General features: G+C 46.3%; 2 protein-coding genes across 3 annotated transcripts in view; both read left to right on the top strand.

Annotated features, from left to right (window-relative positions):
• The window catches only part of LOC127007687 (integumentary mucin C.1-like), an 81,599-nt gene that overhangs the window by 9,343 nt on the left and 59,756 nt on the right, over positions 1-12,500 (top strand). Inside the window, exon 2 of the mRNA XM_050878906.1 lies at positions 5,347-5,545. Coding sequence (XP_050734863.1) covers positions 5,465-5,545 — 81 coding nt within the window. The 5' untranslated portion in view covers positions 5,347-5,464. The remainder of the gene's footprint in view (positions 1-5,346; positions 5,546-12,500) is intronic.
• On the top strand, positions 10,412-12,474 carry LOC127007686 (mucin-20-like). 2 transcript variants are annotated; one of them, XM_050878904.1, is made up of 3 exons: positions 10,487-11,263; positions 11,375-11,485; positions 11,708-12,294. In XM_050878904.1, exons 1-3 carry the CDS (start codon positions 10,832-10,834, stop codon positions 12,089-12,091), a joined length of 927 nt encoding a protein of 308 aa, XP_050734861.1. In that variant the 5' UTR covers positions 10,487-10,831; the 3' UTR covers positions 12,092-12,294. The 2 variants fall into 2 exon arrangements, with proteins under 2 accessions (XP_050734862.1, XP_050734861.1); XM_050878905.1 differs by lacking the exon at positions 11,375-11,485 and having other exon boundaries at positions 10,412-11,263; positions 11,708-12,474.

Below are 12,500 nucleotides of genomic sequence, written 5' to 3' on the forward strand. Positions count from 1 at the left end.
CTTACGATAAACAGCATTAGCATCCAGTCATATTTTCAGGATTAATAGAGCGATCCAATCATATTTTCAGCATTACTACAGCGATCCAATTATATTTTCAGCATAGCCCTCTTCACGAGTCATTTGCAGACCTCTTGGCAATACTAATAAGAGCTGTATGCCCTCCGCCGTCTGCCATTCAATGTGCTATTCATGGCGAGCTACTTGACGACAATGAAAAAAATATAAATGGATGTTTGGATTATATTTTTGGGAAGGAGATGAACCAGAGATCAAATGAAAATATACATACTAATCCGATTTTTTAATAGGTATGTGATGAAATAAAAAAATGGAGGCTTAGTTTTTTTTATTGCAAGGAAAACAGCCAGAGGAATTGAAAGCCACTGAAATATATATAATCCTATTTTTGAAGAAGTGTGTGCTGACAAAAATGAAAGGACTGGAGAAGAGGAGAGGGAAAAAAAGGAGAGTAAAGGAAAGAGAGGATAGGAGGAGAAAAGAAGTAGAAAGGGCAAAGGAAGGAGGGGAAAGGGGAGGGAGGAGAGAGGAAGAGAAGAAGGGAGGGAAGAACTGAGAGGAAAGAGAGGATAGGAGGAGAAAAGACGTAGAAAGGGCTAAGGAAGGAAAGGAGATGGGAGGGAGGAGAGAGGAAGAGAAGAAGGGAGGGACGGATTGAAAAGAAAGAGAGGCAAGGAGGAGAAAAGAAGTAGAAAGGGCTAAGGAAGGAGAGGAGAGGGGAGGGAGGAGAGAGAAAGAGAAGAAGGGAGGGACGGATTGAGAGAGAGGAAAGAGAGGATTGCAGAAAAAAAATAATATGGAGAGAAGGTTTGGATGTTTTGCAAAGGAAGGAGGAGCCAGGAAAAAATAAAACCCTCAAAAATATATATAAGGACTCGGAGTGAATACGCAGTTGGTTCCTAGACTAAGAGATAACGTAATGATAAGGTTATGACTATAGCAACTGAAATGAAGAGAAGAGAGAGAGAGAGAGAGAGAGAGAGAGAGAGAGAGAAAACAAATACTAAACCAAAGTGAGTGAGGAGGGAAAGAGGTTTGTATAGTTAAAATCTCTGTCTCTGTCTGTCTGTCTCTCACTCTCTCTCACACACAAACAAAGAAACAAACACAAACACACACACAGGTAACATAAATAAACAAGCAATGAAAATTAGCATAAAACAGGAAGCGAACCACCAACGACAAACTCCAGGGGTGGGTGGGGGGGAGGCGGTGGAAGGGCAAGTGGAGTAAGGTAAGGTAAGATGAGAGGGCAGGTGCGGCACGTTAATTAGGGAAAACACCTGTTATAATAAGGCCCCATCGCACCCCAACCTTTAGGCGCTTCTTTGAGTGCTTCCGCGCCTGTTGTTGTGCTTGTCAAGGCCTCGTTAGTGCGCTCAACAGGTGTGTATGGCGCGCTAATTAACCTGAGGGGAGAGGTGACGGAGAGAGAGAGAGAAACCAGATAGAGTGATAGATAGAGACAGATATAGATAGATGGAGAAATGGCAAGGAAGAGAAGGGAGGAAAGGAGAAAGGAAAGAGATGAATGGAAGGAAGGAAGGAAGGAAGGAGGGAGGGAGGGAGGAAACGGAAGGCTAGAAGAAAGGAAAGAAAGATGAAATAAATTGATAGACAGTAACAAAGAGAGAGAGAGATTTCTGGACACGTTCTGACATGTTCAATATCGTTACTCGGTTCTCTCTCTCTCTCTCTCTCTCTCTCTCTCTCTCTCTCTCTCTCTCTCTCTCTCTCTCTCTCTCTCTCTCTCTCTCTCTCTCTCTCTCTCACTAATTTCCTTTATGACTCGGCTAATTCCTTTTTCCTTCTATTATTTAATCTCTCACTTATTCTACTCTCTCTCTCTCTCTCTCTCTCTCTCTCTCTCTCTCTCCTTTATTCCTATCTTCTCTCTCTTATTTCCTCTGCTTAACTTATTCCCTTATTCCCTTCCCTTTCTCCATTCTTTCCTCCGTCTCTCCCTCCTTCATTCTCACCTTCCTTCTCTCTCTCCCTCTCCTCCGGTCACGCCTCGCCGCCCACGCACGTCTCCCTTCCTCTGTTCTCTTGTCGACTAAAGTTTGAAGGGTGGAAAGTCTAAGGCCTCTGTCGATCGCTGTTTGAATACCTCCCCCCAACACCCCCCCCCCCGCCTTCTCTCTCTCTCTCTCTCTCTCTCTCTCTCTCTCTCTCTCTCTCTCTCTCTCTCTCTCTCTCTCTCTCTCTCTCTCTCTCTCTCTCTCTCTCTCTCTCTCTCTCTCCTCCTCCCCCTCCCCCTTCACAAGCACCCCCCTGGCCCTCTGTTGCCGTCTCAAGGAACTATCACTGTGCTCCTCCTCCTCCTCCTCCTCCTCCTCCTCCTCCTCCTCCTCTCTCTTCTTCTTCCTCCTTCACCTTCTCTTTCTTTTTCTTTTTCTTTCCCTTGCTCTTTCTTTTTCATTTATTTCTCTTTTTTTTCTTCCTTTTCCTCTTCCTCCTCCTCCTATTCCTCTTTCTCTTTCTTTTTTCCTCATCTTTTTCTCTTTCTCTCTCTTTTTTTTCTTCCTCCTCTTCTTCCTCTTCCTTTATTATTTTCATTTTCTCATTTCCTTCTTCGTTTTCTTCCTCTTCGTATATCTCCACCTCTCCTCTTCCTCCTCCTCCTCCTCCTCCTCCTCCTCCTCCTCCTTCTCCTCTTCCTCCTCCTTCCTTCAAGTGCATTCAGGCCTTAGTAATGTCACGCTTCACCCCTCCCCCCCCCTCTTACCTCCCCCCCTCCCACTGTTGTCCCGGCCGTGAGCAGAGGAAGGCGGTGACGATGCAGGAGACGCCTCACAAGAGCACACGAGGACTGATAATGCAACTCCATGACTCCCTCCCCTCCCCTCCCCTCACTCCCCCATTACTCGCTTCTGATTATTACAAGACACTTTGCATATCACATCAGCTATTTCTAAAGGTCAAAGAGGGGGTCAGTCGGGTTCTAATGAGTGTTTCTTGAGGTTTATGGTACAGAGGAAGGGTCAGACTAGCAACAGGGTCATAAAACTACTCCCGGATATGCCCACGTCTACGAAAGCCTTGTCAAATATGTGTTCTTGGGCGGCGAAATGTCTTTGTAATACGACCCCATTACAAGACACTTTGCATATCACATCAGCTATTTCTAAAGGTCAAAGAGGGGGTCAGTCGGGTTCTAATGAGTGTTTCTTGAGGTTCGCGGTACAGAGGAGGGTTCACACTACCACCAAGGTCATAAAACTACTACTGGAAATTCCCACCACGTCTACGAAAGCCTTGTTAAATATGTGTTTTTGGGCGGGTAAATGTCTTGTAATACGAACCCAAGCCGTATTCTTATACATATCGGGGCCGAAGCACAGATATTTGACAAGGCTTTCGAAGGAGATTTGGGGCATTTCCAGGGGTAGATTTTTGAGCCTGGTGGTAGTTTGACCCTTCTTCTGAGCCATGAACCCACAAGAACACTCATTAGAACTCGGTTGGTCTCCTTTCTGACCCTTGGAAATAGTTGATGTTAGAAGCGGAAGCGTTTAAGAATACCAAACTGAATCAGACAACTTTTTTTCTCTCCCTCCGTCTCCCTTGCGTTGCCTCTCACGGCGCGACGCAAACTTTCTTAACCTGGGAAGAGACAGCCTAGCACACTCCGAGGTACTGAAATTTATCGTAAGGGCTGCTGGGAATGGGCTGCAACAAGGTGAACTATGCACAATATATTAGGTTAGTTAGTTAGGCTGTATTTCTGGTTAATATTTTTTATTTTTTAAGAAAAACAGCTCTCTGAAGTATACACCTAAAATTCGTTAGTTAGTGATTTTTAGGAGAGAGTGAGAGAGAGAAAGAGGAAATAAGTGAGGAAGAGAGTAGCTTAGAGAGAGAGAGAGAGAGAGAGAGAGAGAGAGAGAGAGAGAGAGAGAGAGAGAGAGCGTAATCTAATAATTTCACTGGGATTCAGTTCGTGTGTTTCTGAAATTACTGACAAAACCGCGGACTGTCACGTTCATAATTTGTTTAGGGGAATACTGTTATCTCTCTCTCTCTCTCTCTCTCTCTCTCTCTCTCTCTCTCTCTCTCTCTCTCTCTCTCTCTCTCTCTCTCTCTCTCTCTCTCTCTCTCTCTCTCTCTCTCTCTCTCTCTCTCTCTCTCTCTCTCTCTCTCTCTCTCTCTCTCTCTCTCTCTCCTTCTTCTCTCTCTCTCTCCTCCTCCTCTCTCTCTCTGTTATTCTCCTTCTTCCTTCTCCTCCTCCTCTTTCTCGTTTTCCTTTTCCTCTTCCTTCTTTCCACACTCGGCACTCTATCTGTCCTCACCATCTGTCTCCTCCTCCTCCTCCTCCTCCTCCTCCTCCTCCTCTTGGTCTTCCTACTATTTCACTTCATCCATCCTGATTCTGCTTCGTCTTCTCTCACCTTCCCTCCTTCTCTCCTTACCTCCCTCCCCTCCCTCCCTTCCTTCCTAATTCCCTCCCTTGTTCCATAATTACCCAAGGCTACGTGTGAAGGAGATGAAGGTAAGGGTGAAGGAGGATGCGAAGGAGGAGGAGGAGGAAGAAGTAAAGGAAGAGAAGGAAGACGTTATGAGAAGAGAGGGATGGAGGAAAAAGATATACAGAAGGAGGAAGAGAAGGAGGAGGAGGAGAAGGAGGAGGAGAGATAATGGCGAAGGAAGATAAGTGAAGGAGATAAAGAAAAAAGTCAGGAAGAAAATAAAAACAATGACAATGATAGAGTGAGGAGGAGGAGGAGGAGGAGGAGGAGGAGGAGGAGGAGGAGGAGGAGGAGGAGGAGGAGGAGGAGGAGAAGGAGGAGGAGGAGGAGATAAGCATAATTTGTGTGTCTTGGAGAGAAGAGAAAAAGATTGAGAGAGAGAGAAAAAAAAAAGAGAGGAGGCATGGAGAAGATAATTATTTCCTCTCTCTCTCTCTCTCTCTCTCTCTCTCTCTCTCTCTCTCTCTCTCTCTCTCTCTCTCTCTCTCTCTCTCTCTCTCTCTCTCTCTCTCTCTCTCTCTCTCTCTCTCTCTCTCTCTCTCTCTCTCTCTCTCTCTGATTACCCTTTCGCATGTCTTTTCTTTATTTACGTTTTATCTGTTGTTGTTGTTGTTGTTATTGCTGTTGTTTTTGCTGTTTTTCTCTTTTATTAATTTTTCTTCATTTCTTCAATATATTACTGCATTTTACTCTCCTTCCTCTTCTCTCTCTCTCTCTCTCTCTCTCTCTCTCTCTCTCTCTCTCTCTCTCTCTCTCTCTCTCTCTCTCTCTCTCTCTCTCTCTCTCTCTCTCTCTCTCTCTCTCTCTCTCTCTCTCTCTCTCTCTCTCTCTCTCTCATCCAATATTTACCTTGCAGGCACCATCAACGCGAGAGTATCCTGGGATCAACTTAAGGACTCTTCCGAAGGACTCTCCTCCCAAAGGACCCCCGAAGGATACCCCTGAAGGACTCCCCCCGACCCCCCCCCCGAAGGATGAACAAGATGGCGCTGGTGGTGGTGGCGGTGGTGATGCTGGCTGGGATGGTGGTTGGAGAGCCTATCACAGAATGCGAGGTAAGGAGGAAGGAAGAGGAGGAGGAGGAGGAGGAGGAGGAGGAGGAGGAGAATAGATGTTACGAGAGGAAAGGAATGTGAAGATAAATGAGAGAAAATAAATAGAAAGAAGAAAGGAAAGTAAGATAGTGAGAGAGAGAGAGAGAGAAGTAAAGAAGATGAAGGGAGGAGGAGGAGGAGGAGGAAGATATATGTTACGAGAGGTAGGAAATGCGTGGATAGGAAAAAGACAATAAATAGGAGGAAGATTAAATTAAAGGAAAGTGCAATGGAGTGAGAGAAAGGAGAAAGAAAGAGAGATTGAGTGCACGAAAGAAAGTGAGATAGAGTGAGAGAAAGAAGGAGAAAGAAAGAAAAAAGAGAGAATGTGAAGGAGAGAGGGAGAGGGAGGGAAGGAGGGAGAAAGAGGTAAGGTGGAGGGAAGAAGGAAGAGAGATAGAAAGTAAGGATGGAAGGTTTAATAGGAATGGAGGGAGGGAGAAAGAGAGAGAGAGGGAGAGATAAAAGAAAAAAAAGTGAAGGGAGAGGAAATGAGATAAAGAGAGAGAGAGAAAGAGGAGAGAAGGAGGGAGAGATGATGCGTGCGTAGGATAAATAAAGACGCAGAAAGATGATGAAGGAAGAAAGAAAATAAATGAAAAAGAAAGAAAACAACAACAGACAGAACGCAAATAAAGAGAAGACATGCGAAAGGGAAATCAGGAGAGAGAGAAGACAAGACAAGACAAGACAAGAAAAGAAAAGAAAAGAAAAGGGAAGAGAAGAGAAGAGAAGGGAAGGGAAGAGAAGAGGAAGGAGGAGAGAAGAGAAAAAACAAGGATCAGAAAGTAAGAAGCGAGAGGAAGAAGAGAAATGAAGAAGAGAAGTCAGATGGAGAGAAACAGGGAGGAGGAGAAAAAGAGAAAGAGAAAGAGAGGAAGAGATAAGAGGAGAGAAGGAGGTAAAAGGAACATGAGGGAGGAAGGAGGCGTCGTAAAGCGAAAGTGACAAGAAGGAAAGTGGACGAGTGGGACGAAAGAGGAAAATGTGGAGAGAGGAAAAAGAAAAAAGTGGAATAAAAAGTGGAGAGGAGGCAAAGAAGGAGGGGAATAGCGACACAAGGATAGGATTAACTTAAGTGGAGGAGGAGGAGAAGAGGAAGAAAGGGCTAAGGAAGGAAAGGAAACAGGAAAGAAGGAAGAGGAGGAGAGGGAAGGATTGAGAGAGAGAAGAGGAAAAAGAGAATAGGAGGAGAAAAAGAAAAGAAGGAAGGAGGGGAGGAGAGAGATAGAAAGAGGATAAGAGAAGAAGACAAAGATTAAGGATTAACTTGAATGGAGGAGGAGAAGAAGAAGAAGAGGAGGAAAGGGCTAAGGAAGGAAAGAAAGAAAAAGGGAAGGAAGAGGGGAAAAGAAAGAGGAGGGGAGGAAAGGATACAGAGAGAGTAAAGGAAAGAGAGAATAGGAGGAGAAAAAGAAAGGCTAAGGAAGAGAGGAAGGAAGGAGGGGAAAGGAGAAAGATGAGGAGAGGGAAGGAAAGAGGATAGGAAAAGAAGACAAAGAAAAGAAGGAGGGAAGGAAGAAAAGGAGAGAGAGGAAAAGAAGGAAAGATTGGGAAAGGAAAATAAAGCAGAGAATGGAAAAAGGAAAGATAAATAGGAAAGAAAAGAAGAATACATAAACACCTAAATGAGCAACAACAACAACAACAACAACAACAATAACACGCCTGTCTCTCCCTAATTCCACTCTCTCTCTCTCTCTCTCTCTCTCTCTCTCTCTCTCTCTCTCTCTCTCTCTCTCTCTCTCTCTCTCTCTCTCTCTCTCTCTCTCTCTCTCTCTCTCTCTCTCTCTCTCTCTCTCTCGTATTCACTCATTTACTCAAGTATTTTTTTTTCTTTCGTATCTTTCTTTCTTTTCTCTCTCAACGTGTGACTCTCAGAGAAACTCGAGTTAAGTGAATTAAAACTTTGCGATCTCTCTCTCTCTCTCTCTCTCTCTCTCTCTCTCTCTCTCTCTCTCTCTCTCTCTCTCTCTCTCTCTCTCTCTCTCTCTCTCTCTCTGCAAAAACAGGAGAAAAATAACGCCAACAACAACATAAATAACAGATCATTCCACTCTGTTACTCCTTTTCAACGTTATCTCTCTCTCTCTCTCTCTCTCTCTCTCTCTCTCTCTCTCTCTCTCTCTCTCTCTCTCTCTCTCTCTCTCTCTCTCTCTCTCTCTCTCTCTCTCTCTCTCTCTCTCTCTCTCTCTCTCTCTCTCTCTCTCTCTCTCTCTCTCTCTCTCTCTCTCTGTCGGCTACTCTCTCCCTCTCTTATTCCCTCTTTCCTCGTTCCCTCTTTCCTTTTCTCGCTCTCCATCACTTACTGTATTTCCTCTCTCTCTCTCTCTCTCTCTCTCTCTCTCTCTCTCTCTCTCTCTCTCTCTCTCTCTCTCTCTCTCTCTCTCTCTCTCTCTCTCTCTCTCTCTCTCTCTCTCTCTCTCTCTCTCTCTCTCTCTCTCTCTCTCTCTCTCTCTCTCTCTCTCTCCTCTCTTCTCTCTCTCTCCTTTCCTCTTTCTCCCTTTTCCTTTTCTCTCTCCTCCATCACCCATGTCCCCCTCTCTCTCTCTCTCTCTCTCTCTCTCTCTCTCTCTCTCTCTCTCTCTCTCTCTCTCTCTCTCTCTCTCTCTCTCTCTCTCTCTCTCTCTCTCTCTCTCTCTCTCTCTCTCTCTCTCTCTCTTTCTCTCCACGCCTAGCTACAAGGAAACTCGGTCAAGGCAATATCGGCTTCTCGTAAACACTACTCGGAATGCGGCAATGAGTAGTGTGTCGGAGAGTGCGCAGAGGTCATGATCCGTAGTCTGCAGCCCCTCCCCCCTCTCTCTCTCTCTCTCTCTCTCTCTCTCTCTCTCTCTCTCTCTCTCTCTCTCTCTCTCTCTCTCTCTCTCTCTCTCTCTCTTGGTTTCTCTCCCTTCCTCCACTATGTCCTTTCTTTCCTATTTCCCCTTTTCCTTTTCCTTCCCTCTTCCTTCCTTTCTTCGTTTACTTTGTTTTCCTCTGCGTTTCCCTCCCTCTCTCTTCTTCCTCACTTTCTTTCTTTCTTGTTCCGTTTTCCTTTGCGCTTTCCCTCCCTTTCTTTCCTCCCTATCTCCCTTTCCTCCCTATTTTGTTTCCCTGTTTTTCCTCTCCGCAATCCTTCCTGTATTTTCTCTCTTATCTTCTCCTTCACATCTCTCCTTTCCTTTCCTTTATCTTCCTCTTCCTCCCTCCTCCGCACTAGCCGAGTCATTTTTCCTCCTCTCCCCTGCCCTCCCTTATACTTTTCCTCCCTTCTCATTCTCTCCCCTACTCGGCTCATCTAGCTTCTTCCTCTTCCCCTTTTCCCTCCCCTCCCCTGCTCCTCCCTCCCCTTCCTTCCTTCCTTCACCTACCTCCCCCCTCTCCTTCCTTCCTTCCTTCACCTACCTCCCCCCTCTCCTTCCTCCCTTCACCTTCCTCCCAACGCTCCTTCCTTTCTTCTCTCATTAGTGCGTAATAATGAAAAATTGATTGTGTTCTCTCCTGCTCTCCTTCCCCCCTCCACTATTCCATCCACTTCTTATGCCTCCTTCCTCCCCCTTTCTCCTTCCTTCCCTTACTATACCATTCCATCCACGTTCCTTATTTCTCATCCCCTACCTCCTCCTCCTCCTACCATATCTTTCATTCCCCCATACACATCTTCCTTCTTTCTCCTTCCTCCTTCCCCTATAGAATGTTAGATTGAAATAGATAATTAAAATAGAAAATTAAAATAGATAAAATATTCTTAATTCTTTTGAATGGCAACTATTCGCAAATAAATCTTGATAAGTAAGAAAAAATATCCGTGCTTAACTTTTATTTCCTGCATAATGCGTGGATAACATGCCTTGGGTTCTTCATACATTAGTTATTTCCCGGTGTGTCGCGTAAGTACTCTTTCCTTCCATATCTGTTCCCTTTATCCCGTGTCCGTCCATTGCGATTTCTTAATTTTAATTGCCTCTCTTCCTACTACACCCCTGGATTGTTACTAATGAGACCAGAAGACATCCAATACCTACTTACTCTATTATTATTATTATTATTATTACTATTATCATCATCGTCGTATATAGTAGTAGTATTTCAACTAGTATTAGCCTATGCCTCGCCATGTTGTACTCAGTCTTTCTTCGCTAAATACAAAGTTCTCCTTTACTACTCGACGGCAGGTTTTATAGTTTTTCACCTTCTTTGAATTCCACATATAGTACTGTACATCCAATTACTTTTTTTGCTTTGCACATTTGCGTCATATTATTACTAACAGTGGATATCAGATTGTTGGATCATTATTATATACAGTAAATATGAGATATACGGATAATTCTTAGAGGTGTTCATCATCTAGTGAAGTGCCTCGTGGAAAGTTGATATCATAGGAATGAGGTCTGGAAACACGTAGTTGGAACTTGGAGTATGGGCGTTGTGCTGAGTTTTTCCGTGGCTATGGTCTAAGAGTCTAGAGGAACTGTCAAAGGGAAATCAAGAATGAGCTCGGGAGGCAGCATGAGGCAAGAATAGATGGCGTCACTATAAACACTTGCCTGAGCCACGGTGGGCTCGAGCCGACCACCAGGCCCCCAAAGAAAGCCTACCGGCACCGTAGGCCAAGATGTAAAAAAATAAATAAATAAATGTAGTAGCAGTAGTAGTAGTAGCAGCAGTTTTCTTGTACTGTATTCCAATGTATTTAAAAAGGAGTAATGTACAATATGACCGTAACTGGTGAGCACAGGAACGCGTGCCGTAAAAAGGGTTGCCCTTAACGTCTAAATTTGCATTCTCTGGAAAGGCGGACGATGCGAGTAGACTTCATTAAAGTTTATAGGTGGGTGACGGCCTCTGATGAGGGTCTGCTCGTAAAAGGGCATGCACTCTTAGCCATGGGTCGTTAGATCAATATAGATTTGTTAAACACGCAGGCAGGAATTGGTTTGCTAATAGAATGGTAGACGAATGGAAGAGGCTTGGCAGTCGTGCATGTGGTGAATTTCACTGTGATAGGCACACTATTATTAATAGGTAAGGTAAATTCATTAGTAGGAGAATAGTTTTATTGTGAAGGTTTTCATTGATAAGATAAGAAATACAGCTGGAGCTCCTCCCCTGAAGGTGTAATAAGAGCGACGGTCACCAAAGGGTGTCTCGCTCCCCGGGAGTGTGGCTCACGATGTGGCTCGCGCCTGCGCCGGGGGTCACTGGTGAGTGTGTTACCAGGCTGCTTGGTGAAGCAAGACAACTTACACAACGACAGCACAGATGGCCGTGACGTCCAGGAAGGCATCAGTCTCTACGGACCAGTCATCACTGGTCATCATCTCGAAGGCTGCCCATGCATCATCAGCCTCATCGGTGATGGCGGCCACCAATTCGGCGGATGGGCATGGATCATCAGCCTCATCAGACGAGTCATCACGGGTCGTCACTTCAAAGAGTGCCCATGGAACATCACCCTCATCGGTGATGGCGGTCACCAATTCGGCGGATGTCCATGAATCATCAGCCTCCACGGACCAGTCATCACGGGTCATTGCTTCAAAGGCTGCCCATGAATCATCAGCCTCGACCATAGCAGCGGAGGTCACCAAGTCTGGGGCTGCCCATGAATCATCAGCCTCCACGGACCAGTCATCACGGGTCATTGCTTCAAAGGCTGCCCATGAATCATCAGCCTCGACCATAGCAGCGGAGGTCACCAAGTCTGGGGCTGACCATGAATCATCAGCCTCCACGGACCAGTCATCACGGGTCATTGCTTCAAAGGCTGCCCATGAATCATCAGCCTCGACCATAGCAGCGGAGGTCACCAAGTCTGGGGCTGCCCATGAATCATCAGCCTCCACGGACCAGTCATCATGGGTCATTGCTTCAAAGGCTGCCCATGAATCATCAGCCTCGACCATAGCAGCGGATGTCACCAAGTCTGGGGCTGCCCATGAATCATCAGCCTCCACGGACCAGTCATCACGGGTCATTGCTTCAAAGGCTGCCCATGAATCATCAGCCTCGACCATAGCAGCGGATGTCACCAAGTCTGGGGCTGCCCATGAATCATCAGCCTCCACGGACCAGTCATCACGGGTCATTGCTTCAAAGGCTGCCCATGAATCATCAGCCTCGACCATAGCAGCGGAGGTCACCAAGTCTGGGGCTGCCCATGAATCATCAGCCTCCATGGCCCAGTCATCATGGGTCGTCACTTCAAAGGCTGCCCATGCATCAGCTTCATCGGTCCTGGCCACCCCGTCAGTGGCCGCTCGCGGTGCAGGGCTCACCGCCCGGACAGCATCGCCACACCGCCTCCCGTTGCACCGGAGGCTGGTGAAGGCAGGCCCGTCGTCACAGAAGAGAGAGAAGTGGAGGCCGCTGATGTTGTCCAGCAGCCAGGCCAGCGGCATGGAAGAGGTGAAGACTGGCTTCCGGAGCGAGGTGCATTGCACCCTGACGGCCGCGTTGCCGTCTTTCTTGCACAGCTTCGCCAAGGGCACACGCAGCTCACCCTCGGCGTGGCAACCTTGAATCCCTGCGACGCAAGACCAGCTTTCCACGGGGAGCTTGACGGAGGCGACCGTACGCCTCCTCTTCAGGCAGCAGGTGGAGTCCTCGCACGAGAGCTTGATGGAGTCCACCAGGGAGGAGCCTCGCTCCAGGGTTACCCACACGTTGAATTTCTGTCTAGATGCAGAGTTTCCCATCGTTGTTTCGATGTGATATAAAAAAATTATCCGAATATTGAGGAAATCGGTGTTCGGTAACAAAAGGAGGTGCTATGTCCATGAAGACCGACTGGCCTCCAGCCAATTCTTTCTGCTATAATCTTGCCTAGTCGGCTAAGTAGTGCAGTTCACGCGTCGGATGGCGGGTGACAGGGCTGTTGATAAACTATAAAGGAATAGATAAAATATTCTTAATTCTTTTGAATGGCAAC

This window comes from Eriocheir sinensis, chromosome 36 (genome assembly GCF_024679095.1).
Source record: "Eriocheir sinensis breed Jianghai 21 chromosome 36, ASM2467909v1, whole genome shotgun sequence".
Taxonomy (NCBI): Eukaryota; Metazoa; Arthropoda; class Malacostraca; order Decapoda; family Varunidae; genus Eriocheir; species Eriocheir sinensis.